Source organism: Hypoxylon fragiforme, assembly GCF_022984875.1.
Source record: "Hypoxylon fragiforme strain CBS 206.31 chromosome Unknown GGS25scaffold_5, whole genome shotgun sequence".
Lineage (NCBI taxonomy): Eukaryota > Fungi > Ascomycota > Sordariomycetes > Xylariales > Hypoxylaceae > Hypoxylon > Hypoxylon fragiforme.
In genome coordinates, this window is record NW_026054760.1 from 53,565 (window position 1) to 77,145 (window position 23,581).

Below are 23,581 nucleotides of genomic sequence, written 5' to 3' on the forward strand. Positions count from 1 at the left end.
TAATCTAATTTCATTATAAAAGTTAACAATAGGGCAGTTCAATGTTAGTTTAGAAAGTCATGTACTACTAGATAATGGTAGTTAGATGCATACATAGATGATTCAATTGTTACTTAAGATTACACCCTATTCTCAAAAGCGCCAAGATGAGTCGGAAAAGCACAAGATCAGCGTGCCACAAACCGTTTACCGATGGGGTCAAGAAAGGTACAAGCACGTGTCAATGACCCCAAATTGTATGGCTCAGAATGTGTCCGGGTGATCACATGCAACTAATATCCATCTTGTCCACTAAAGCCAAAGCTGATGTGTCGCTCCTAACACTGTGGATGGGATGGCGAAAAAATAAGCATATGATATTTTCTCGCTTCAATGTTCTTGGGGTCCGAAAGAGGCATTTACCATACATACATGTGTATGTGCATACCTACCAACTGCCTACTACATGTAGACTCTTGGTATTATTCTAGGAGTGATAAGCATGCAATGCTCTCGCCTATGTATGTATGGTAATATAATAAAATCCTCTTTTCGTATGGCCCCCTTTTTCGACGACCTTCGTTTCTTATTCCCTGAAAAGAGTAAGCGTTTACGTTTGAGAATGAACTTCAAGCCTGGCCATCCTTTCAAGGTAGTTGAAGCCTTGAAGGAACACCACATCCGGGAGCGTTGGCGCTATGTAGTGTATTGTACCTACTAGGTACTATGTAGCTAGTAAAGTTCCACTTGGATCTGATCTTAACGTCACTGCAAGACCTGTAAATAGCGTGAGCGGGCTTCAGGTGACGCTGTTTGTTGTCGACTAAGTGGATAAAAATGGAATTCAGGTCAAGCTTTTCCGCGCGCTTAGAATAGAAATTCCACCGACGAGCCATGAAAACATCACGGAAATGGCCTTGCTCGACCGTTGCGCTCAAGACCCCCATTAGCAATGACTCAGCCGTGGTCAACATTGAAGGTTGTACGATCGACTGATTGACATGCCAAAAAATCATCTGAGGCTTTAGCAAAGTTTAAATCAAGATGAGATTTCACGAGGCTACAAGGCCATCCTCGTGAGCGTTGGTTTTTTTTTTTTTTTTTGGCAAACTGGTAATTATTCATAAACCACTTCAGCTCGACGCCGATGAAACTATCTCCTATTAAGTAAAAATCTTCACACATAGCCGCAAAGTGTATTGTACTGTAGGTAGGTATGGTCAGGCAGTCGGGCAGTATTCCGAAGATTAGAAATTCACTTCCACATGGGAAAAGTTCGTGGCAGTAAAACCATCGCAAAACAAGTATCGACAATACAAAAATCACAATTGAAAAATAAATGTCCGGTTCCTCTGACGCCGCCCAAGCAACAGTATGTTGCCAAAACGGCAGATAATACTCGGGCAGCTCTTTATGGCACCATATCAAATGAATCCTTCTCCGCGCCTCGAAATCGCAGTCTTCATCAACGACTACACGGTAGGATTACCGACAGAATGCCGGCACCGATTGCATAGGAAAATAATGAGCTGTACTGTCTATTGGGCGCGTTGAAGAAAAAAGGAAGAAAGGAAAAGAGTAGAGAGGAGACGCGCGCAGAGAATTCATATAGTCAAAGAAAAATAAAAAATTGTTAGTGGGTCCTACACTTCCCCCACTTAGTTAATGGTCATGTGATTTATTAGTTTAGTCCACTGCATGATCCAAGGTCCTCTAGAAATCTTAGCCCCAACTTGAATTTTACGGGTCCAATCCAAGCCGTTTGAGGCTGTTAATGTGGCTTGATAGATAACTAACCTTCTGTCAACTGTACCTTCCAAGCAACTCAATCAAACGTGGGGCGCTTTCTCGAACTTGGAAAGCTGTTCGAGTTTAGAAGTCGCATGCGATTTACGGTGTGGACAGCTTACCTGATACTTACATACTTACCTATCTATATTTGACGACAAGCTTTCTATTCCTGTTTCCTTCTACGTCGCGAACCACGAAACCTTGCGGATTGATTCGTTGAATGATAGAGCAGTCCTAATACGTGTTGTGTGGCCTAAGTGCCAATCGACATCTTCTCCTTTATTCTCCCCTGAATCTAGTGCTAGACCGACATCATCATGGCATCTGCAGTCTTCTTTCTAGACCTTAAGGGAAAGGTGCGCCTGTTATAGTTATACCCCATACTTGAGATAATACACCTACTAACGTATCGCGATAGACCCTTCTTGCCCGAAACTATCGAGGTGATATTCCCATGTCAGCGGTCGAGAAATTCCCCATCCTCCTTAGTGAAGCCGAAGAAGAATCCTCCGCCGTACCACCATGCTTCTCCCACGAGGGAATCAACGTGCGTATCAGGTGCCATCGTCTTCGAGTCATTATTAACAAGATCAGTACCTATACATCCGACACAACAACCTTTACCTTCTTGCCCTAACAAAGCGAAACACAAATGCCGCCGAAATCCTGCTATTCTTACACAAGGTGGTAGAGGTGTTCACAGAGTACTTCAAGGCATTGGAGGAGGAGTCGATCCGCGACAACTTTGTCATCATATACGAATTGCTGGACGAGATGATGGATTTCGGGTATCCCCAAACGACCGAGTCCAAAATTCTGCAAGAATACATCACCCAAGAATCCCACAAGCTCGAGGTACAAGCCCGCCCACCCATCGCTGTCACGAATGCTGTCTCTTGGCGGTCTGAAGGCATTAGGTACAGAAAGAACGAGGTGTTTTTAGATGTCGTCGAAAGTTTGAACTTATTAGTATCTGCGAACGGAAACGTGTTAAGATCTGAGATCCTTGGTGCGATCAAGATGAAGTGCTATCTATCTGGAATGCCGGAATTACGACTCGGTCTAAACGACAAAGTCATGTTCGAAACGACTGGGAGAACAACACGAGGCAAGGCTATCGAGATGGAAGACGTCAAGTTTCATCAGTGTGTTAGGTTGTCACGCTTTGAAAATGACCGCACCATATCCTTTATCCCACCGGATGGTGAATTTGAATTGATGAGCTACCGATTGAACACCCAAGTTAAGCCCCTAATTTGGGTGGAGTGCGTGGTCGAAAGTCATTCAGGGTCTCGAATCGAATATATGCTTAAGGCAAAGGCGCAATTCAAAAGGCGAAGTACAGCAAACAATGTTGAGATCATTGTTCCAGTACCTGATGACGCCGACTCGCCTCGGTTCCGAACAAATATCGGAAGCGTTCATTACGCCCCCGAGCAAAGCGCAATCGTGTGGAAAATTAAGCAATTTGGTGGTGGCAAGGAATTCTTGATGCGGGCAGAGTTGGGACTTCCTAGCGTGAGAGGTGACGATGAGCATGGAGGCGGAATGACTGGTGGCTTTGGTGGAAGTATGGGTGGTGTTAGCGCGGGCAAGGGTGCCAAGAGACCTATTCAGGTGAAGTTTGAGATCCCCTATTTTACGACGAGTGGTATCCAGGTACGATATCTGAAGATCACTGAACCAAAGGTATGTCATAAATCATCAAACCCAGCTACGTGCGTATTAGTTAACCTTGTCTTTAGTTGCAATATCCATCATTGCCTTGGGTTAGGTACATTACTCAATCAGGGGATATCGCTGTACGGTTACCGGATGCTGTATGAAGAGCCCATGTTGATTTATAATATTTGACGATAATGTTACTTTTCGACAGGTCTAGAGAAAAGTTTCAGCTACGGTTGACATGTCATAACTAGCTAGTGGCAACGCGAACTATGAATGAGACGAACATATACCATTTCCACCTCAATATGCCCTCTAGGAGCCATGCCCCTGAATACCTTTCATCATTATATGGTATCTTGCTTTATATTATTATTTGTATTAGTTAACGTCGGGCTTTTAGGTCATCGAAAATCCATTATTGTCATTTATAAGTATTTTACCCCCTAACCCCTGAACCCCTTTCAGGTGAGAGTCCACCGTCTATCATAAGTTGACTTCCTACATGTCGTTTTCACTTCTTTCACAGGAACTTAATCCACAGCTAGACGACCCTGACGATCAATATAGCGCATCGCAGAGTGGTCTTCATAAATCCCATTCGTTTCTCCCACCACAGCACTCACAGGAATCCTCATGTCTTCCGTTCGAGCATCATCCTCGTGGACTGCCTCTAGTCTTCAGTCCATGGCCACCATCGCCAATCTCTTCTCTTCTCTTCTCTTCATTCGTCTCCAATTCCAGGGACCCCACGATGCGCCTCATCGATGTCAACACCCTCAAGCTCAAGGAGTTCTTCGGCTCCGCGATCCCACCGTACGCTATCCTCTCTCATACGTGGGGGGACGAGGAAGTCACGTTCCAGGATTGGGAGCGCATTGACGTTGACAAGTCCATCAAGCGCAAGGCTGGGTATGTCAAGATTACGGGGGCGTGTCGTCGTGCTCAGGCAGATGGACTGAAGTACCTCTGGTGCGATACCAACTGTATCGATAAGCGCAGTTCGGCTGAGCTGAGTGAGGCTATAAATAGCATGTTTGCTTGGTACTACAACTCCGCTTTATGCTATGCATACCTAGCTGATGTGAAGTCGGGGGAACTCAAACTTGCCCAGAGTCGATGGTTCACTAGGGGGTGGACGCTTCAAGAATTGCTGGCACCGTGTGAAGTTGTTCTCTTTGATTACCGCTGGAGCATGCTTGGAAACAGGGGAAAGCTAGCAGCACCTCTCTCCGATATTACAAAGATTCATATTGGAGCCTTGAAGGACCGAGAAACAATACGAGACTACTCCATCGCTCAGCGTATGTCATGGGCCTCCATCCGTGAGACAACACGCTCTGAAGACGTTGCATATTGTCTTTTAGGCATTTTCGACATAAATATGCCTTTGCTATACGGCGAAGGAGTTAAAGCGTTTAACAGGCTACAGCGAAAAATAATCAAAATATCGAATGATCAAAGTATTCTAGCATGGGATTCGCAACCTTCCGATGCTCACCTTTTATCAAGCGCTCTAGCACCCTCTCCAGCTGAATTTCGGTTCTGTGGCTCAATAGTGGCAAGTCGTGACCAACAAAGTGCCTATCCCATCACAAATTTAGGCATATCTATGAACATTGCCCTTATCAAAACTTACGTCGGGAGGAGAGTTCTAGTTGGGTTAAATTGTGCTGAAGAGCTACGGCGAGAAGCTCCCCACTCTAAATTTTCTTCTGGGGTCCAGTTGTGCAGACGTTTTCGAGTTTGGATCCCATTGTGTCAACTAAATCATCATGTATATCTCAGAGCACACCATCCATCCTCTAAGATTTTCCTTGAAAATTCATATCCTATCCTCGAGCAACCAATTCCAACGGATTTGTTTCTAAGTCTGGACACTTCTCAAGCTCATACCGTGCGACCCCTCAAAAATGAAGGAAATGCCGAGATATTGCACCAGCATTCCTCTCGTTCGCCATCCGGGGTACTTGTTATGGTGGCTTCAGGAAATACAGCACCGGATAGATGCATTCTCAAGGAAGCGTACCCCCTAGGTGACACTGTCATTATTGACATGAAGTGCCGAGGAGTTGGTACGAGTTCACATAAGCTCATATCATCAAGTGGCCTTTCCGTAATATTTTCGGTATTTTGGGATAGCAATGGATTGCCGCAGGACTGGCAATCCACAACTATTCTCGATCCAAGCTTAAATACTAGTAGCAGTATGACATCTCAGTCAGAGTGGAGTTGCCTTTTTGATAAAAGCAAGCACACGGCCTCCACCCGATGCTGTAATAATGTAGTGGCGATGCGATCAATACATGAAAGATTACGGAAAGTATTTGGGAAATCATTAGTTGCAAATATAATGGAGGGAAAAACTCCAATTGTCAATGTGGATTCAAAGGTATTGAAGGATTCATTTGAACAACCACAATTGATCATAGAAATTATCTTTCGGGAACCTCCAAAATTTGTATATAATGCTTAAACTGGTAGTACCTACGTACCTATATACTGCCTAAATTAGTATTACTAGGTAGTATACGCCTAATGTACCTAACCTAGTATACATAGTACCTAGTAGTATGTAGTAGATACATACCTCCAGCAGGGCTAGCATCCTTATTTCTACGGAGGTAACTATAAGCCTTCAGCCTCCACCTCAAGTCAGTGCTTGGAGAGAAGTAAAGCAAGACCTTGCGCTTGAAGCAGGAGTAATACAAACTGTGCATCGTTTCCAGCATTATGAAGCAAGTGGTCTTGGTATACTACTCCTAATGTCGTTTTGAGTGCTTTCTCAAGCGTAACTTGGTCCAACCGTTGGTGTTGAAGTTGCCATATATTTTGCGTATCAAGTAGTGTCATTGTATTTGGCGGTTTCCAATGGTTTTTAAGTAGTCTCATTGTAAGGTTGATTCTATGCCCAACAATAACTACATTCTGAGATACAGCAAATGTACTAAAAAGATGCTCAAAATTCGCGGCTATGTCAGTTTCGCTAATAAATTCAGTGCCGCCGAAGGTAAATGTATCGGGTTCATTAGGCGCATGCCGGTTCAGAAGAGACATATTTTCCTTGATTCGCCAATGAAAACACCGTATATCGAATTCGTGATGGGTATTAGGGTACCAAATAGACAGTCCAATGTCCGTAATCTTGCTTTGATCTAAATCCCAGGCGTGTACATCAATTGATATAACATAAATAGTGCGCCTTGTTGGTTCCTGCCAGAGCTTGGCAAGTCGCTGTCCATCGTCCGGGTATGGGCTTGAGGTTGGCCATGTCCAATGATTGTAGAACTCGGTAGGATTATGTAGAATATCAAGTAGATGCCTAACCTTATTTAAAGAATAGGCAACCGGCCAAAATAATAAACGAAATACTTTATAGTGCCACATCATTCTTATAAGCTCTCTTACAACTGACTATATTCCATAGTTGGGCTAGGTTTGCTTATTATAGCTTTGTATTGGGACCGAGATATATAGGCCGGCGTGTACTGAGATCCCTCTATGTGTTTGAAAGCCTTGTCCCAGTGAGGGGGTCGCTTCTGATCGAGGTTGAAAGCCATCTTTGTATATTTAGTTCAAAGCCTCTTTCACCTGCAGAGGCAACAATCAAATACATAGTATTCAAGGTTGGCTTGTACAATGTATATATAGAGAGACCAATATTGAAATTAATACCTACATACACATTGATGTACTTATGTAGGAGGTACATACCTAGGTACATACTATCAATGATGTATCCAGTAATTAGGGCACGAAGTGCATATGTTGATATGCATAACATTGAATACTAGGCATTGAATGAATGTGCGTTGATACGAATGCATTGTATGTATTTACCTGGCAAGGAAGAACCCCCACGCTAACCCCGCGTTAGATTCGTTAGAGTTCCCCATCTCAGCCATGCCGAGCTCGTGAGAAATGTCGCGCAATCCTGGCTCGCTCCTGTCCCGTTCTTGTTGGAAAGCCTGGCCAGGACTCTCTTTAGTCTTTCTCTCCTCAGCCCGCGTAACGGCTCAGTGCATATGCAAGTTATACCTATGGATGAGCGATGTCGCGGTTAAATGGCGTCTCAGCAACAATCACCAGGAGGAGGGTCTGGTGGTGGCGGCGGCGAGAGCGCGAACGCGACCGGCACCTACAAACGTGCGAGTCGGAAGGGCGCGCCGCGGAGGTTTTCGTGCAACTGGCCCGGATGCGACAAGGTGTACTCGAGGGCGGAACATCTTCAAAGACATCAATTGAATCGTAAGCTGTTTTGTTAATTTGGACAAAGAATCCGAGACTCATATTCCAAGAGACCAACTACGTAGATCTAGATCTATCTAGATCCCCAGATCTTCAACCTAATCATTTCTTGTGGGTCTATGCCAATGATTATCCCGCAGTACTAACTAGCCTCAAGATGATCCCAAGACCATCTACACCTGCGATGTGCCTGACTGCACCCAAACCTTTGTGAGGCCTGACCTACTAGCACGCCACAAGAAACGTCATTCAGCCTCATATATCCCGAGGAATCGTACCAGCAGCTTTAGCATACCTGCTAAGGAGACGGTGCAAGACATTCCTGTGATGCCCTCGCCCAATATCGCTGCGAATACTGCTGTGCCACCGCGACCAGCAACATTTCCTCAGCAGCCCGCGAGTGCTCCCCGTAATGCTGCTGTGCTCTTGGCTTCTGACACTCCCGTCCAACCACAGCCTCCACCGTTGCCTCCTCCCATGGCCCCTACCCAACCGAGCCCGCTTCCTCATAGCGTCTCTTGGACTTCTTCGATGGATGGCATCAACCTAATTCGCCAAAAGCCCAGCTTTTATAGTCGCGAACAGCCTCCTATGCCTGATCATTCCACATTTGTGCCTTATCACAGCGTCTCTTTGCCTACTGATCCCAACGAACTGGGGGTTCGTGAGAACTTTGGCGTTTGGCTCTTTGACCCCCGTGACCCCCAACAAGCGTATAGAGACATCAGCTTTACTAACATCCCGTTCCTCGAAGGTGGCCTTGAATCACCATTTAATAATAATATTCATTACGATCATGAGTCTCTCACTAGTCGGTCCCAACTTGATCTTACGCCTCCACGACACCCCGATTCGCCCGAAGAGTTGATCTCCGAGCATCGTCGTCAGGAAGTCCTTCGTTATGTGCAATTATTCCATCAAAAGCAGACTAGATTCAACGCCAAGTTGGCTAACTTAATGCGTGAAATTGGCGATGATATCCCAGGCCTGCATTTGGACTTTTTACGAGAGTGCATGCGTCACTATTGGGACTTTGTATCGCCGCGTTTGCCTATCGTTCACCAACCCACTTTCTCCTCTGCTCAGTGTTCTATCTGTCTCCTCATGGTCATGATCGCCTCGGGTGCTGCCCAGATCTATAGTCGTGAAACTACGCGGGAGCTACTAGAGTACAAGGAATTCGCTGATCTAATCATCTCGAATGTTCGTTTCGAAGTCCTGACCGCCGATGAAGCCTCCCCTCCGGTGGAACTTTGGGTCGCTCAAGCCTTGCTCTTATTAGAGTTCTACGAAAAGATGTATTCGTCTAGAAATTTGCATGAGAGGGCTCATGTCTATCATTCCGTGACCCTAACTTTGCTTAGACGAGGAAGCCCCTTAATTGGAGGCGCGGGGTCAGAATCGCCGTCTGATGAACAAAACGGATCAGAACATCCGGCAACATCAGATGCTAGGACGTGGTGGGTAAAGTGGGCTAGGACAGAATCGATGCATAGGGTCGTATTCGCTGCGTTCATGATGGACATTATCCACGCTGCCATGTTTGGGCATGCGGCTGATATGGCTCCTCACGAAATACGTCTACCCTTACCTTGCGACGAATCTTTATGGTCCGCGTCGAGCCCAGAGACGGTTCGACACCACGACTCCAACTTTAGATTATATGGTGTCAAGCCTGTCTCCTTTTTAGATGGCCTAAAGCGGGCTATCCATGGAAAGGAGGTACAGACACATGCTTTTGGTCGCATGATCATTATGTGCGGCCTTTTAAGTGTTGGCTGGCATCTTAGACATCGCGATACGCACCTCAAATGGTTAGAGCTAGGAGCAGGTGCCTCTGATACGCGAGATAAATGGTGTAGCATGTTGCTTAAAGCCTTTGACCATTGGAAGACCAGCTTTGATAGCGCCATCGGCTCCACCGACTCAGAATCGGACAGTCCAGGACCCCAGTCGCATTCGAACGGTCTCATTCAAAGCGCATCGGTCCTCTATCATCTTGCTCATATTAGCTTGTACATCGATATTATCGATTGTCAAGTATATGCTGGTGCAAAACGATTGCTTGGGCGCAAGGTTTCCACCCGTGATTATAGCAACGTTGTGAAGAGAATGTCGTTATGGTCAAATCAGCTTCCAACGCGCCATGCAATTCTCCACGCCTTCAGACTTCTTCATCGCATTCTTTTGGATCCTCGACAAAGGAGGAACAACGGATACGTCAATAATGGTGTTGATGCATATGGAATACAATATTCGTGTCGGCGAGATCTGGATCCCCATCGACCATGGATCATGTATTATGCAACACTGAGCATCTGGTCTTATGTGCGAGCACTCACCCAGTTGAGTGGCCAGTCCAACACGCTCCGCCCATTTCCACAACAGCTACAACATAACACGACAAACGCTTTCGATTACTTATCCAAGGTCACAAATTTATCGGAGCTTGACGACACTAGATCTCCGACAAGTCTTCTAGACGGGTTGCCCAACCTGCTTGACACGGTTGGTGCTCTTACATCTGAGTCACCCTCAGAATTACTCAAAGAAGCTTGTGGTCGACTCGACACGTGCAAGCAGATGCTCTACCATGGTGAGGCTTGAATAAAAAGCCTGCTTTCGTGATGACTTTGTTTTATCCAGCGAGTAGCATGGTATAAAGAGAGTAGAAGAAATACATCTTTGAACTATATCATACATACCTACCTAGCTAGCGGGACGTCATTTATTACTTACGAGGATTACGCTGATGCTGGATCGATCATGAGAGAATTCTTTTACTTCAGAGAATCAAAATATAATGATACCATTTATATAGAAGACGAGGCCTAGTAGGTCGATATGAGCCTATCGGGCAACGAACGAGGCGCATGTGTTTGGAATGGGAACTAATTTATTTCACATAGAGGACTTGACTTGAAAGTGCTTCATAGATGATTTATTACGACTAAACGAGTTAAACCTACCTCGTCCTAATCCCCAGAGGACATGCTCTATGCGAAGCAAGTGTTTTACTACACCCTATTTCGTCCATATATGTATAACTAAAACTAGGCATTAAATAAAAAAGCAAGGATCAACCTCAAACTGGAAGCCCGTCAGCGCAAGCAGCGTAGCCCGGAACTCACCTGCATCCGCCGGCGCCAGCACGCTCGACCTGAGCTTCTCCAGATCGCGCATCTGCTTCACCCCCGCCGCGTAGCCACCCCTCTTTCCCACCACCATGCTGCGCCGCTGCTTCCGTATCAGCGTCTGAAGGTGCTCGACGAGCTCGCTCATGTGCAGCAGGGGCACGCGGTCTAGGAACTGGCTTGAGTCGTTGTCATCGCTGTCACTGTCACTGCCGATGTCATCGTCGTCTGCGTCTAGGGGGAACACGGTGTCGAGGAGAGACCGGCATACGCACTGTAGACATTGCGAGGGGATCGGTATCGTCTCGATCATGGTCGCGGCGTCGGTGCCGAGAACGACTTTGGAGGTCTCGACGCTGTGGGAGCAGGCGTAGGACTCGCGGGTGACGAATGTGGGCATGGTGGTGGTAGGTACGTGGGTACGTGTGGGGTGTAGTGGCTCGGGAGACGTATGGTATAGAGACTTATGATATGTAGGTAGGCTTATTAGGGGTAAGAGCGCATTAAACAGTCAAAAGAAGGTCTGGGGAATGTAGTGATGTGGGCGATTTCGTTCCAGGGGGGAAATTAGGGGGGAGGATGGGGGTGGAACACAAGGAAATTGTTAAGAAGGATCTGGATGGAGGATGATACTTAGTATATATGAGCTGTGATCAAGCTACCAAGTATCATGATCTTGTAAAGACTTCATTGTTTCTACTTTGAGGTTGATTTTGATCAAAGGAGACGGGCATTGTAGGGTTTCTTTGTTCAGGTATGGTTGATAGCCGATTGTTAGCTTGTTCCGTCCCATGGCTCTTTGACTGAATGATGCTTCTTATTGTTCACGGAACGAGGAAAATACTATTATTGGGGACTTGACTAGGTGTAGCACAAAGCCAAAGACTGACGTCGAAAGTTTGATGGTGGGAGAGGTCGGCGACGTCGAGTTGTAGTTACCGTAAACGAGATCTCACTTCTTCGTCCATAATTCCTAGATCGTAGAACATTGGATATGAAGTAACCGGTTAATCGGGTTCGATGGCTGGAGATGCTGATACTATCTATCCTACCCTAAGCGTCTGAGAAGAGTAGAAGTCGGCGACATTGAGTTGTAGTGGCGTTACTTGGGGCGTGTGAAAATTCATTATGGTTAGGTAGGTAGAATTCATGATCGTTCAGAGTCAAACCCTCTTTTTCATTTGATTTAGTATGTGTTACGGACCTGATGTAGTTATATAGACTGCCTATTACTAGATATCTAGTAAGCTGTGGTTAATGGAGGATGGAAAAGGGGGATTTGAAGGACTATGATTGGCCAAGACCAGATGGTTTCAGCTGTACCCCTAATTGACACATTTTCCAGACAGAATCAGTTTCCGGTCACTATACTCTCCTTCCTATTTGCCTCTTTTTTGGTATGAATCTTCTTGTTTCGCAGTAATCAGACAGACAGCGCATAGGTATACTAAGAAAAAGGATCGATATGATCGCCCAGTGACATGGAGCCACACGCGAAGATCTCGAAGATCCTATAATCACCTGCATTGACATTCCCAGATCATCCCGAAACCTCAGTTACAAAACATTTACGTTTTGCCACGCGCCACTTTGAACGAACCGGAGGAATGAAGTTCAACAGTCAGCCTTTTTTTTTCATCCACTGTTTTGGAAGGTTCTACTGTTTGGCGAATAAAGGATTGTTTTCCCCAATTCCTTTCTGTCAGACGGGCCTCGGAATCGAATGCGACCGAGTTCCTCCTGAAGGCCATTCATTCCTCCTTTGTTGTTGGTTTGTGAGAGGGTTTGACTTGGCAATCGTATCCTCGAGGCGGAGTTCAAGGTAGAGTAACCATCAAGTGTTACTATATTTCGAGATCTCAAGCGTCAAGTGTATGTAGGCAGGTTAAACAAACGTCGTGGATCCCGTTATAGCACCTGCAGTTATGGCATCAGTGCATAGAGTGTGGGGTTCCGCGCAACTCCCGAATGGAGTCACGTCCCAACTCTCCCGTAAATAGATACCTATCTAAACAAATAGAAACACTCATCCAAAAATATCATCATGTCATCCAGTTGTCAAATTATTGCAGCGCTTGCCCAGCCCTACATTTAGCACCAATGTTCCAAGGTTCCGATGATCCGGGGTCAAGGCCACATTCGGCATGTCAACCAACATGCGACGTATCAAAATAGCCAGGGGTCGAGTTGAAGCTGAGGCCGCAGGCGTAGCAGAAAACTCCACACTCAGCCTCGCGGCCCTAGTTCAATCCGGCGTAAGGGGTTGTTGATGTTGGCTGTAGTCGTTCGAGAAGCGCTGCCAGTAGGCTATGTAGCTCCAGAAGCAGGGAGGGAGGGACATGGGGATCATGATGTTCGGGTATATATTTAAGCTTCTTCATGATCGCTTTGGAGATCTTCTGTCCGTGCTCACTATCAACAACTCAAACATTCTACGATATTAAAACAACTTTCATCCCATCTTCTACGAAGAACAATCTTGATCTATCACACTCGATCTATCTACCTACTTTAGTTCTCTCTAAATACCAGACAAAATGGTTCGATTCACCATCCTCGCTACCCTGGCCAGTAAGTCACCTACCCCCTTTCCCTCCCCTTTTCCCACTCCCTCACTCATCCCCTGTACTCCCAATACTAACCTTACCCTAAAGTCGCCCTCCCCGCCCTAGCCGTCCCGGTAACCCTCGACCCAGCAGGCGACAAGAACGTCGGAAACGGGCAAGGCATCCAGTTCATCGGCGGGCAGTGCCTGAGCTCTGCGGACTGCGCATCCACCTGCTGCGCCGTTGTGACGGGCGAGAGCTTCGGCGTGTGCTCGGGTCTCGGCGCCCAGTTCCAGGCCGGCAAGGCCGGATGCGGGTTCGGTGATGGCGCGGCGGCGAACACCACCGCGTCGTCTTCGTCGTCGAACTAAGCTTGCCAACCTTGAAAGCTGGGGTAGCCGCATAGATGATGATGATGGATGCTATCGGGCTTAGGCGTGGCATGGCATAACGACCGACTACCCACCGACTTAATGGCTATCGACTACAACGTCTCCGATGTGAACGCCATAGGGGCGTAGGCCACGATCATCATGTTACACTAAGGATGCACTGAATGCGGCGCGATGGGTATCATAAAGAACCCAGCTGGTTTTTAGAAGGGTGTTAATCATTTTGCATAAAAAGGGGAGAAGAGCATGGGGAAATGGACACTGGATTGTCTATCTGTTTTGTACTATCATTGTTTGTATTAATGAGATCAATAGAAAATTTACATCTCTAGGCCTCGATGAATATTACTAGGTTAGCATTGTGTTAAGGGATAGAGTAAGATCATGACGAACGCTGTCATGTAGTTGATATGTTAAGCAATCGTGACGATTAGATCTCAGGGAATACCAGGAGACCACATGTCATCAACTGAAAGTCTTGTAAAACCCCATTGGCAAAGTAGAGACAAGAAAATTAGAAGCAGTGATGTATTCGAACCACTTTAAGTTCAATGGTATCGCTTTTGGAATATACAAATAGGTGCGAATGACTTCATGGCCTCAAGTAGCCAGCTAGTCATCAGCACGAAGAAGCCACCCTCATGACCTCCTCATATAGACAATTACCGTGGTTGATAATGCAAGCCCAGAAAACAACTGGGTAAGGCCACCTTTCCTCTAACGCATGTGTGCCTGTAACAATTGACCGCCACCCCTTTTTCAAACGCCGTAGGATTAATGATCCCTCCGCACCGTATCTCATATAGTCACATCGTCTGTTCAGACGGTTTTCATAACCTCCCAGTTCCCTTAGTAGAATGAATAGAGTTCAACCATCTCTGCCGAATCTAACGTCAAATTCTCTCAACACCCCCATTATGCTAGCTGCCTCAACCTCAATGGGTAGCCTAGTTGGCGTGCTCGATGGTGGTGGAGCAGCCCTCAGTCTCGGTAGCCAAGTACCAATATCATCAGCTGCTTTCTCAAAGTTACGGTGACTAGAGAGTGTCTTGTATGCATCTGCGCAAGATAGACTGACGTTGGACGTCGATCCGGTGGGCGTCGCTGTTCCTTCAGTAGATTTGCAACATCTGGAACCGCCGGAGCCACCACAGCAACCACCACTGGACTTCCCTGCACTACGAGCAAAGTTCGCAGCAAGACTACGACAGAAGAGGCCCGACTTGGGATCCTTCAAGCACTGGGCACAACTTCCGGGACCGTTGGGACCACAGCCGGATGAGGGGCGCGATGCCGGGATCGGAGTACGATTCAAAGAACTTATACCCGGTAGTTTAATTGCTCCAGTGGACGTGACTTCCATAGGGGCAGGGCCGACATCGTTCTCTGAAGGGGGTGGAGTCTGGACTTGTTGGGACACTGGTGCAAGGTTTTGTGAAGCGGCGGCGGCCTCGGCACACATGCAGTAGGTGCCCTCCTTACAGAACCCGCAAGAGTCACGTGGCGGTACAGCAGATTGAGTGACGGGTTGGTACAGGGCTGGCTCTGTAACAGTGGCCTTCTTTTTGGCAAACATAGATGTGAAGTCGATCTCGTGAGGGTAAGGCTCCGGCACCTTCTGCCTCTTCTCTTCTGGGGCCATGGCAGGTATCGACGATGACTTTCGCTTGAGTTCAGTATCCGAGCTCGGAGCGGGCCCCTTAATGACAGCTTCTAGGCATTCGCACTTGGTACCTATGGTGCACTTGCCGCATCCAACAGATGCACTGGCAAGAACTTCATCAACACACACACATGGTCCCGTAGAGTTACAGTTTCCACAACCCGTGGGATCCGTTGAAGATTCTCGAGCGGCCCTAGAAGAATCGGATGAATCGGGAGGGGAGATAATTTGCGAGATCGAGAAGGCGGTGGTCGAATTGCGATGTTCCGGTGCGTTACTTGCAATGCTTCCTCGCGGTGTTTGATGTCGAGATATCATAGCTGATGCGTTGGATGACCGGCCATGGTGGGCAATGAAACTTCCATTCCTCGAAGATACGCTTGAGCCTTCGTTTCTCCACCTTCTTCGAAGGGTCTCGAGCTCATCTGCCATTTTGGCCCGCTCGATCCGTTCCTTCTCCAGTAGGTCTTCAAGAGACACACATTTGCTCCGCAGAGTTTGCACTTCTGTCTCCAATTCGTGAACATGATCCGTCAATTGCTGTTGTACTCGATCATACTCTTCCTTCTGTTCGTCGAGTTGTTCCTCCAATTCTCCTACGCGTGCAGCCCTTCGCTCGCGAAATGCGCGCTGAGCTGCTCGGTTTTGGGCCTTTCGCTTAGTTGGCGGTGTGTCTGTGGCGGGCTTCCGACCAGGCTTAGGCCTCGGCGGAACCACCCATTCCTTGCTAGTAATTGAGCCCTTTGAAAGGGCGACAGCGGCCATATTAGTGGTTGCCTGTAGTGCTGTGGCAGCAGGCTTGATAGTAAGTTGATGCGTCGATGTTGGCGTAGAAACAGTCGAAATGGGCGAAGCAACCGAGGCGGGGGAAGATGCAGCTGAGATAGGGGTTATAGATAGTTTGGTTGGCTGTGGTCTTGGTTTAGGGTTGCCGTTCAAGTTAGTAGAAGCAGTAAAGGCGGTGGTGGTAGCAGTAGCGGTAGTAGGGGTTGCCATAATGATCCGATTCTGGAGCCAGGAGGTGGAATAGTCATTCGGTCAATTCTATTCGTTGTCCACTTTGGTGGTGCAATGCACCTGGGACATCAACGTATGCTGTGACTCTGGGTTTCCGCGGGTTCGGCTCCGCAAAATGGCGTGTGACAAGAATCCAAGTAGGTAAATAGAAGTGTATATCAAGTAAATCAGTTAATATTCAATGAGATCAAGATGTCGATGTATCAATCTATATTGTGGGGAGTATTTTTTTTTTCTTTCTTTCTTTGCTCTGCGTCGAAGTTATGTTTTCTTCGGTCAAGGGAGGAGAAAAGAAAAAAGATAAAAAAAGAGTAATAAGAAGATTATTGAAGATTCCCCTCTAAGTAAGCAAACTTGGCGGGCGACAGGAAGAGAAATTGAGAATCAAGTGGGAACGGACCGAGAATAGTTTCTCAGGGTCCGAACTAGGGCAATGCCTTTTTGCTTGTTCTTTTCCTTGAGAGGTAAAAGGTCCTGGGATCCTGGAGTCCTTGGGTATTTGGCACAATGTGTATGGTATTAGTTATTCAATTAGTGCGAGAAAATCAACTCGTAGATGAGATTTCTGATCCAAATCGAAAAACGTGACTAAAGGATGAACGAATGAGGTATCTGAGCAGTCATTCATCGACACGCTTTTGCCAATCCAAGACTTAGAGGTAGTATCGTGTGGTATGGAGGATGTCTTTGCTCTCAAGTTAAAAGCTTCCTTATCCGTAATTAGTTGGTGGTGGGGGTGAAAAGGTGAAGAGTTTTGGGGGGGTCGTGCAGATACTTCCAACAACCAATGCTCGGAAACGGGTCGTAGGGATAGAAAGTCGGCAGAGGATGTTGATGGGCGATAGATGATGGGTGACAGGTGATGGTTCGAGATCACTGATCAGATTGATAAGATTATGCCAGGGCCCTGTAACCCACAATCCATAACCCATAACCTGGAAAGGACTGTCCACTCGGCTAGAATGAGCCAATCCGATGAATGTCACATGAGGTGGTATAGCTCAAGGTTGGTTCAGCATGGCTCAGGATGGCTTAGGATACCTAGTAGCTTTGCTGAACCCAGAAAGAGGAAAAAAAAATTAAGCCGACGAATCCACTTGTGCATGCTCGGACCTGTCAGTTTCCGATCTCGTTCGAGTGTTTCTATGTAACCAAGTTAGTTTAGTTTAGTAGCTATTATGGTAGTCCCTCTTCTGACGATGTTTTCAAAACATTGAAGTTTAAGTGTCCAGGTTACTAGTATGTACTTAGGATGCATAAATGTAGTATCGATAGTAGTTATTAGGATGTAGCTGCCCTGCATATGGTACACATGTGGCTCAAACTTCAAAGAAACGATGATGGAAGGGACAGATAAACTCGGGTGTCTCCGGGACCTAGTTTGTCCTCGACCAAGCCCTACTAGTGCCCGGTACCGGAGTATCGTCTGCAACCTCTAAAACGGTTGGGGTGAAAAGGGTCCATCTTAAGTTACGTCAGCTCAGTGAGGTGAATCTCGGTGTGAATGGCACTTGCATGGTGCGATGGTGTACGTATTGATACTCCACGTGCATGAGCATTGAACCCCACACTTCAAAGTTAAAGCTCCAGCTACGTATTCAATGTACCTGCTTTGTAGTCGCGATTTGACTTTGACTTTAAGAAGCAAATCTGATAATACTAAGTACACTTTTACTAATTCACGTCAATTAAACTAATCGCGAAAACCCAAGACAGGCATTATATTCAAGGCTAAGCTTGTATCCCTAGAAGGAATCAATTGTCGTTAAGAGCTTGTTTGGCCAACAGAACCGGAAGTTTCAAAGGAAAGATCTGAAAAAAGAATAAAAGAACCGAATAATTAATACACTGCCCTACACCCGTGCCTTAACACATAAACTTGAGCTGGGGCAAACGTCATCTGAGAGAAACAGCTCCACCCGCTTCCACCGGAACGACACACACCATGGCGCATCTCTCGGCACTTTCGCCCACCACATCTAGACCCATAAGTTCTCGCGGCTTCACCCTGGGCGTTTCGTCCTCCTCCTCTGAGGATGAAGATGATGACGCCCCCCTCCCCTTCCCCATGGCGCTCCCGCGCTCCGACTTCCTAGCCCCGGACTTTGACCCGGCAGAATACCTCTCCTCCCTAGCGAACCGCCACCAGACCCTCGAAGACTTGCGCTCCGACCTACGCGAGCGCAGTTCTGCCATCAGCACCGAGCTGCTCGAGCTCGTCAACACCAACTACACCAGCTTTTTAAGCTTGGGGGACGAACTGAAAGGTGGCGAAGAGAAGGTCGAGGATGTCCGGGTAGCGCTTCTCGGGTTTCGGCGAGCTGTGGAGGAGATCAAGGGCCGGGTTAGAGAAAGGGGGTTAGAGGTTGGTGGGCTAAATAAAGATTTGGGTACTGTGAGAAGTGACATCGAGACGGGAAGGAAGATGTTGGATCTTGATGAGAGGATATCCGCGCTCGAGGGACGGCTGGCGGTGGGAAGTACGGGGGCAGATAGTGATGACAGTGACGAGGACGAAGAGGATGAAGAGGAAGATGAGCTACATGGGGCAGTGGGGAGCAGCTCTACGAAGCTCGCCCGGCTAGCAAGTGACTACGTCGCAATAGATGAGCTGGCCACCGAGATTGGAAGGGAGACGCCTTTTGTACGGAAAGCGGAGGAAAGACTGGTGAGATGTCGCAATACCATCCTTCTAGACTTGGGGGTGGCATTGAAGGAGACCAAGAAGGTAGGCCAAAAGGGGCAACCAAAATTACTCAAGCTCATGAGTGTCTACTCTCTGCTAGACGCCCAAGTAGAAGCAGTCAAGGCCTTGAAGAGCAAATAAGGATCTAAGAACGACTTCGTTTGACATTTGTCTAGCATTACGAGCATGACCGTAAAGAGAGATACCCAAATATGTGGCTTGCTCAAATAATATGATACATTTTTACATTGCCTGTTCTTCAGAATTTATTCATGTGGATATTTACATAGCTGTGCTTAAATGCAATGGCTGGATCTTCTCGTCAGTAGGACCAAAGTTTCCGTTCAAACTGAATCCCGGCCCGTTGGAAGAAGTCAGCACAACCTCGATCAAGTCCTTCTTGACCTTATCCTCCAAATTTGTGATATTCTCCTTCACTGCCCCCACAAGAGTCTTGACGTTTTCCGACAGTTGCTTGGGGGTAAATAGGATATTCCCGATAGGCATGCGGATGGCACCAACTTTTTCTCTGTACACCTCGGCGCCGACCATCTCGTGCATCAAAGACTTCACACTCTTGGTAATGGTGTTGGTCTTCAAACTGGGCATTAGATTCTTAGGACCCAATATCCGGCCAAGACCTGCCTTCTTGAGGGCCGGTTCGGACTCTACATGGCAGATCAAACGGTTGAAAGGCAGTTTATTCGAGTTCGCCCTGATAAGTTCAAAAAGGGAATCCTCTCCGAACGCCACCGCTCCACCGGCGCGGGCGTCGTGCATAGCGTCGCCGCCCTCTTTGCAAATAACGGCGATGCGAGTGTCGTTTTTAATGGGATAAGGTAGACGTATTCGGTTTCGAAGGGGTAGACTGTTCTTCGGGGTTCTGATCTTTAAAGCGATTTCGTAGGTGACAGAGGATGGAGGACGGCCAACTTCTGCAGCTCGCAGATATCTATTATTGCCATATTAGCACTAGTAACGGGAATATGGAGTTTGGTAGGCATCGAGGGAATATCAAGAGAATTTCGACATACCGCATAGCATCGCATAGTGAGAATTGCTCTTCCCTGCTCGGCGTAGCATATTTGTGCTCCTTGAATTTATGTTGCTTCTTCTTCTTCTTGAGCTTCTCCTTCTCTCGTTCACGTGCGCGCATGGCCACAGTACCGGCGCTTTTGCATCTTGTCTGGACTATCGACGGCGCTAAAAATCTCGGAATTGTTGCATTCACTGGTCTTGTGGTCGCTGTGAGGCTTAGCCTCGTCAATGAGGCGACGCATTGATTTAATGAGGCCATTGCGACCGACTCTAGCAGCCGGGACCAAAGTTATCGACGTGGAATTCGTTGTGAAACTTGGTTATTAAGTTCAAAAGAAACAATTTTAGAATATTCAATCAACTTCCAGTTTAGAGCCTTGAAATTGACAAGGATTTCAGCCTCATTAGAAATCTCGGCTTACATAACTAACCACTGGGTTAGTTAATTAGCCACAGTGAGATAGCCACAAATTGTTATCTTATCGTTGATCAATGCCTATCTTGAGCAACTTGAAGCATGCAAGTATGCAAGTTATGCAGCAAGATAAAACCTACCCCGCCAATGTCTTCCTTTTAAAAAAAAGAATTGATAGTATGCCGTCAGTGGGGTGATCACTTTTGACCCCGCCACTCGGACAGAAAACAGTCGTGAGTCAACAGCTTTAACCTCAATTCAACCCTAGTATTACAAGTTTGTAATTGGTACAATTTCAACTTTACATAACTGCAATTTACATAGAGCATATACGAAAAATGAAGGCAGACGAGCTAGTCGCCGTTTCAACCTCTTTAGGAGGAGATTTCAAATCTCTAGAGCCTCATCTCATCAGGCTCGAGAAGCACCTAACCCTACGAACGTACCTTGCTGGATACACTTTGAGTGAGCTTGACACCAAAATCTGGCTTGCGATCAAAAACAATCGAGTCGCTATCTCTTTCGTCCGCAAGGGATCCTATGTTAATCTCCACCGATGGTTTATCTATATCGAACAAACCCACCCAGAAATCCAAGCCGATGTCAAGGCCGCTGATACGGCGCGCAAGGCCAAGGTCCAAGCAGCTAGTCGAGCTGGAGCAAGCTACAACCTAGCTTTGCAGGAAACAGACAAAGGCGTTGTTACTCGTTTCTTGCCCGAGCCATCGTAAGACCGATTCTCCCTTTTATTATCAAATGAGATCCACATGACCCATATACATGAACGAATACTGACTCAAGCGCCTAGAGGATATCTTCACATTGGACACGCCAAAGCTGCCCTCCTCAGTGATTACTTCGCACACCAAGCCTATAATGGTACGCTCCGCCTAAGGCTCGACGACACAAACCCGAGCAAAGAGAAGGAGGAGTACCAAGATGCTATCATCGAGGATCTTGCTCTTATGGGAATCAAGCCGGATGTAGTCACTTATACCTCTGACTACTTCGACCATCTTTACGACACGTGCCTTGGTCTCATCAAGAGCGGAAACGCCTATGCTGATGACACGGATGTTGAGACCATGCGCGAGGAGAGAGGAAAGGGTATCGCATCCAAGAGACGGGACCGGACAGTGGAGGAGAACCTGGCCATTTTCGATGCCATGAAGATTGGCACTGAGGAGGGGTTAAAGAACTGCATTCGAGCCAAAATATCCGTGGACAACCCCAATAAGGCGATGCGCGATCCTGTCATCTACAGATGCAACCCCAATGACCCCCACCACAGAACGGGTACCAAATGGAAAATGTACCCGACTTATGATCTTGCGTGCCCCGTTGTTGACAGCTTGGAGGGAGTCACACATGCCCTCAGGTCCACGGAGTATACGGACCGAAACCCCCAGTTCCAATGGTTCCTCGACACGCTCAAGCTGCGACAAGTCTACATGTGGGACTTTGCCCGCATGAACTTCATCCGAACGTTCCTTTCTAAGCGGAAGCTGGCGAAATTGGTCGATGCCGGCCGAGTATGGGGTTGGGATGACCCGCGAATGCCTACCATTCGCGGTATCCGAAGACGAGGAATGACAATCGCTGCGCTGCGCGATTTTATTCTCAAGCAAGGGCCGTCCCGAAATGTGGTCTCAATGGACTGGGCTGCCTTCTGGGCCACGAACAAAAAGGAAATTGACCCTGTTGCGCCACGACACACCGCCATTCTCAAGAAGGACCATGCCAAAGTAGCCATTATGGGTGATGACGCCCCTGCCGAGCCACGTACCGAGGACAAACCGCTCCACCCCAAGAACCCTGCTGTCGGTACAAAGAAGGTAGCGTTCAGCAAAGAATTGATTCTGGACCAGGCCGATGCCAAGTCGTTCAAGGACAACGAAGAGATCACTCTAATGCAATGGGGTAATGCTTTCGTCAGAGCCGTCGCCAGCGGTGACCCAATTACAAGCTTAACTTGCGAGCTCAATCTCAAAGGCGACGTGCGCTCTACAGATAAGAAGGTCACGTGGCTCTCGACACAGGGGCAGAAGCTCATCGATGCGGAGCTATGGGACTTCGATTATCTAATCACGAAGGACAAACTAGAGGAGGAAGACGATCTCGAGAAATTCCTCACTCCAACCACAGCCACTATGGAGGAGGCATTCTGCGACGAAGGAGTTGCCAAGCTCAAGCAGGACGATATCATCCAGTTGGAGCGCAGGGGTTATTACCGGGTAGATAAGGCATACGATGAGGGTGGTGAGAAGAAGGTTGTGCTGTTCTGCATCCCAACTGGAAAGAACAAATAGATGGACGCTACGTTTATGTCTGACTGTTGGTAATTCTAAGATTCGAGAAAGACTGAAGGATGGGAATGCAAAAGTTGGTCGATAATAGACATAATCAAGTTATTTGATAGGTATATTTGAGCCTAATTATGATCACGAGGTTTTTTTAACCAAGAGTAAGCAAGTACAATGCAAGCAGAGTACTAGGTATAGCATTGGCATATTGCTATCGGAAACGATATTCTATTGTCATAGTGATGGAATTGGGAGAAATTGGGCTTGATATCACAACATTTCTTTGTTGTTTTACTAACTTGCTAGTATGCCAGCCCCTATCATGGGCTGATGTCCAATTTAGGAGGCTGGTTTGGTAAAACATTAATCATATCATTGTTCTTCGGACGAGTAGAACATAAGTGTCTCGCATGAATCGGCCGATTCAAGACACACATCAGGATCCAACCTAGCTGAATATGACGGAATACTTAGGTGTTCAGGAGGCGGTTTGGGCACAACTACCAACTACAACAAAATAGAGCATACTAACAATCTAGAAAGAGGATCTTGCTTCTTAGTGAAGAGTACGTGTGCCGTTATTTACAACAGCGTTAGTCATAATCGTAAATATCTCATCCACGTCTGTGATTTACACGATGCTTTAATAAGAATACCAGGCTTCAACCGTCTTCAACAGTATCAAATAGTAACTTGGCAAAATA

The 23,581-nt window shown here is 47.0% G+C and overlaps 10 protein-coding genes across 10 annotated transcripts; 6 read left to right on the forward strand and 4 right to left on the reverse strand.

The window, feature by feature from the left end:
* Positions 1-1,734: 1,734 nt before the first annotated feature.
* On the forward strand, positions 1,735-3,791 carry GGS25DRAFT_260325 (Mu homology domain-containing protein). The gene is made up of 4 exons (XM_049257278.1): positions 1,735-2,126; positions 2,189-2,317; positions 2,365-3,459; positions 3,516-3,791. The coding sequence occupies exons 1-4, from the start codon at positions 2,088-2,090 to the stop codon at positions 3,594-3,596; spliced, it is 1,344 nt and encodes a 447-aa protein (XP_049116205.1). The 5' UTR covers positions 1,735-2,087; the 3' UTR covers positions 3,597-3,791.
* Position 3,792: 1 nt separating this feature from the next.
* On the forward strand, positions 3,793-6,001 carry GGS25DRAFT_260326 (HET-domain-containing protein). The gene has a single exon (XM_049257279.1). The coding sequence runs from the start codon at positions 3,941-3,943 to the stop codon at positions 5,909-5,911; it is 1,971 nt and encodes a 656-aa protein (XP_049116206.1). The 5' UTR covers positions 3,793-3,940; the 3' UTR covers positions 5,912-6,001.
* Positions 5,862-7,076, reverse strand: GGS25DRAFT_488757 (uncharacterized protein). Its single transcript, XM_049260848.1, has one exon. The coding sequence runs from the start codon at positions 6,823-6,825 to the stop codon at positions 6,091-6,093; it is 735 nt and encodes a 244-aa protein (XP_049116207.1). The 5' UTR covers positions 6,826-7,076; the 3' UTR covers positions 5,862-6,090.
* An 84-nt stretch (positions 7,077-7,160) lies between these two features.
* On the forward strand, positions 7,161-10,517 carry GGS25DRAFT_260354 (uncharacterized protein). Its single transcript, XM_049257281.1, has 3 exons — positions 7,161-7,263; positions 7,313-7,683; positions 7,841-10,517. Exons 2-3 carry the CDS (start codon positions 7,500-7,502, stop codon positions 10,288-10,290), a joined length of 2,634 nt encoding a protein of 877 aa, XP_049116208.1. The 5' UTR covers positions 7,161-7,263; positions 7,313-7,499; the 3' UTR covers positions 10,291-10,517.
* On the reverse strand, positions 10,518-11,346 carry GGS25DRAFT_260340 (uncharacterized protein). Its single transcript, XM_049257280.1, has one exon. The coding sequence runs from the start codon at positions 11,215-11,217 to the stop codon at positions 10,744-10,746; it is 474 nt and encodes a 157-aa protein (XP_049116209.1). The 5' UTR covers positions 11,218-11,346; the 3' UTR covers positions 10,518-10,743.
* Positions 11,347-12,999: 1,653 nt separating this feature from the next.
* GGS25DRAFT_260379 (uncharacterized protein) lies at positions 13,000-14,062 on the forward strand. The gene is made up of 2 exons (XM_049257282.1): positions 13,000-13,388; positions 13,472-14,062. The coding sequence occupies exons 1-2, from the start codon at positions 13,355-13,357 to the stop codon at positions 13,732-13,734; spliced, it is 297 nt and encodes a 98-aa protein (XP_049116210.1). The 5' UTR covers positions 13,000-13,354; the 3' UTR covers positions 13,735-14,062.
* A 206-nt stretch (positions 14,063-14,268) lies between these two features.
* On the reverse strand, positions 14,269-16,872 carry GGS25DRAFT_260383 (uncharacterized protein). Its single transcript, XM_049257283.1, has one exon. It carries the CDS (start codon positions 16,412-16,414, stop codon positions 14,624-14,626), a length of 1,791 nt encoding a protein of 596 aa, XP_049116211.1. The 5' UTR covers positions 16,415-16,872; the 3' UTR covers positions 14,269-14,623.
* Positions 16,873-17,991: 1,119 nt separating this feature from the next.
* GGS25DRAFT_488769 (oligomeric golgi complex component, COG2-domain-containing protein) lies at positions 17,992-19,369 on the forward strand. The gene has a single exon (XM_049260849.1). The coding sequence runs from the start codon at positions 18,381-18,383 to the stop codon at positions 19,260-19,262; it is 882 nt and encodes a 293-aa protein (XP_049116212.1). The 5' UTR covers positions 17,992-18,380; the 3' UTR covers positions 19,263-19,369.
* GGS25DRAFT_488774 (ribosomal protein L1) lies at positions 19,370-20,530 on the reverse strand. Its single transcript, XM_049260850.1, has 2 exons — positions 20,156-20,530; positions 19,370-20,073 (listed from the first exon to the last, which is right to left on the reverse strand). The coding sequence occupies exons 1-2, from the start codon at positions 20,416-20,418 to the stop codon at positions 19,404-19,406; spliced, it is 933 nt and encodes a 310-aa protein (XP_049116213.1). The 5' UTR covers positions 20,419-20,530; the 3' UTR covers positions 19,370-19,403.
* A 187-nt stretch (positions 20,531-20,717) lies between these two features.
* GGS25DRAFT_260400 (glutamyl-tRNA synthetase) lies at positions 20,718-23,066 on the forward strand. Its single transcript, XM_049257284.1, has 2 exons — positions 20,718-21,301; positions 21,383-23,066. Exons 1-2 carry the CDS (start codon positions 20,913-20,915, stop codon positions 22,881-22,883), a joined length of 1,890 nt encoding a protein of 629 aa, XP_049116214.1. The 5' UTR covers positions 20,718-20,912; the 3' UTR covers positions 22,884-23,066.
* The last annotated feature ends 515 nt before the right edge of the window (positions 23,067-23,581 follow it).

What these genes read in the sequence shown, in the direction of transcription:
- GGS25DRAFT_260400 (XM_049257284.1), top strand. Translation starts at nt 20,913, where the DNA reads ATGAAGGCAGACGAGCTAGTCGCCGTTTCAACCTCTTTAGGAGGAGAT. An exon ending in CGTTTCTTGCCCGAGCCATC is followed by an intron (nt 21,302 to 21,382) that starts GTAAGACCGATT and finishes TCAAGCGCCTAG; the next exon opens with AGGATATCTTCACATTGGAC.
- GGS25DRAFT_488769 (XM_049260849.1), top strand. Translation starts at nt 18,381, where the DNA reads ATGGCGCATCTCTCGGCACTTTCGCCCACCACATCTAGACCCATAAGT.
- GGS25DRAFT_260354 (XM_049257281.1), top strand. Translation starts at nt 7,500, where the DNA reads ATGGCGTCTCAGCAACAATCACCAGGAGGAGGGTCTGGTGGTGGCGGC. An exon ending in TCAAAGACATCAATTGAATC is followed by an intron (nt 7,684 to 7,840) that starts GTAAGCTGTTTT and finishes ACTAGCCTCAAG; the next exon opens with ATGATCCCAAGACCATCTAC.
- GGS25DRAFT_260340 (XM_049257280.1), bottom strand. Translation starts at nt 11,217, where the DNA reads ATGCCCACATTCGTCACCCGCGAGTCCTACGCCTGCTCCCACAGCGTC.
- GGS25DRAFT_488774 (XM_049260850.1), bottom strand. Translation starts at nt 20,418, where the DNA reads ATGGCCTCATTAAATCAATGCGTCGCCTCATTGACGAGGCTAAGCCTC. An exon ending in TCACTATGCGATGCTATGCG is followed by an intron (nt 20,074 to 20,155) that starts GTATGTCGAAAT and finishes TGGCAATAATAG; the next exon opens with ATATCTGCGAGCTGCAGAAG.
- GGS25DRAFT_260383 (XM_049257283.1), bottom strand. Translation starts at nt 16,414, where the DNA reads ATGGCAACCCCTACTACCGCTACTGCTACCACCACCGCCTTTACTGCT.
- GGS25DRAFT_260325 (XM_049257278.1), top strand. Translation starts at nt 2,088, where the DNA reads ATGGCATCTGCAGTCTTCTTTCTAGACCTTAAGGGAAAG. An exon ending in TTCTAGACCTTAAGGGAAAG is followed by an intron (nt 2,127 to 2,188) that starts GTGCGCCTGTTA and finishes GTATCGCGATAG; the next exon opens with ACCCTTCTTGCCCGAAACTA. An exon ending in TGAAGATCACTGAACCAAAG is followed by an intron (nt 3,460 to 3,515) that starts GTATGTCATAAA and finishes CCTTGTCTTTAG; the next exon opens with TTGCAATATCCATCATTGCC.
- GGS25DRAFT_260379 (XM_049257282.1), top strand. Translation starts at nt 13,355, where the DNA reads ATGGTTCGATTCACCATCCTCGCTACCCTGGCCA. An exon ending in CATCCTCGCTACCCTGGCCA is followed by an intron (nt 13,389 to 13,471) that starts GTAAGTCACCTA and finishes CTTACCCTAAAG; the next exon opens with TCGCCCTCCCCGCCCTAGCC.
- GGS25DRAFT_488757 (XM_049260848.1), bottom strand. Translation starts at nt 6,825, where the DNA reads ATGATGTGGCACTATAAAGTATTTCGTTTATTATTTTGGCCGGTTGCC.
- GGS25DRAFT_260326 (XM_049257279.1), top strand. Translation starts at nt 3,941, where the DNA reads ATGTCGTTTTCACTTCTTTCACAGGAACTTAATCCACAGCTAGACGAC.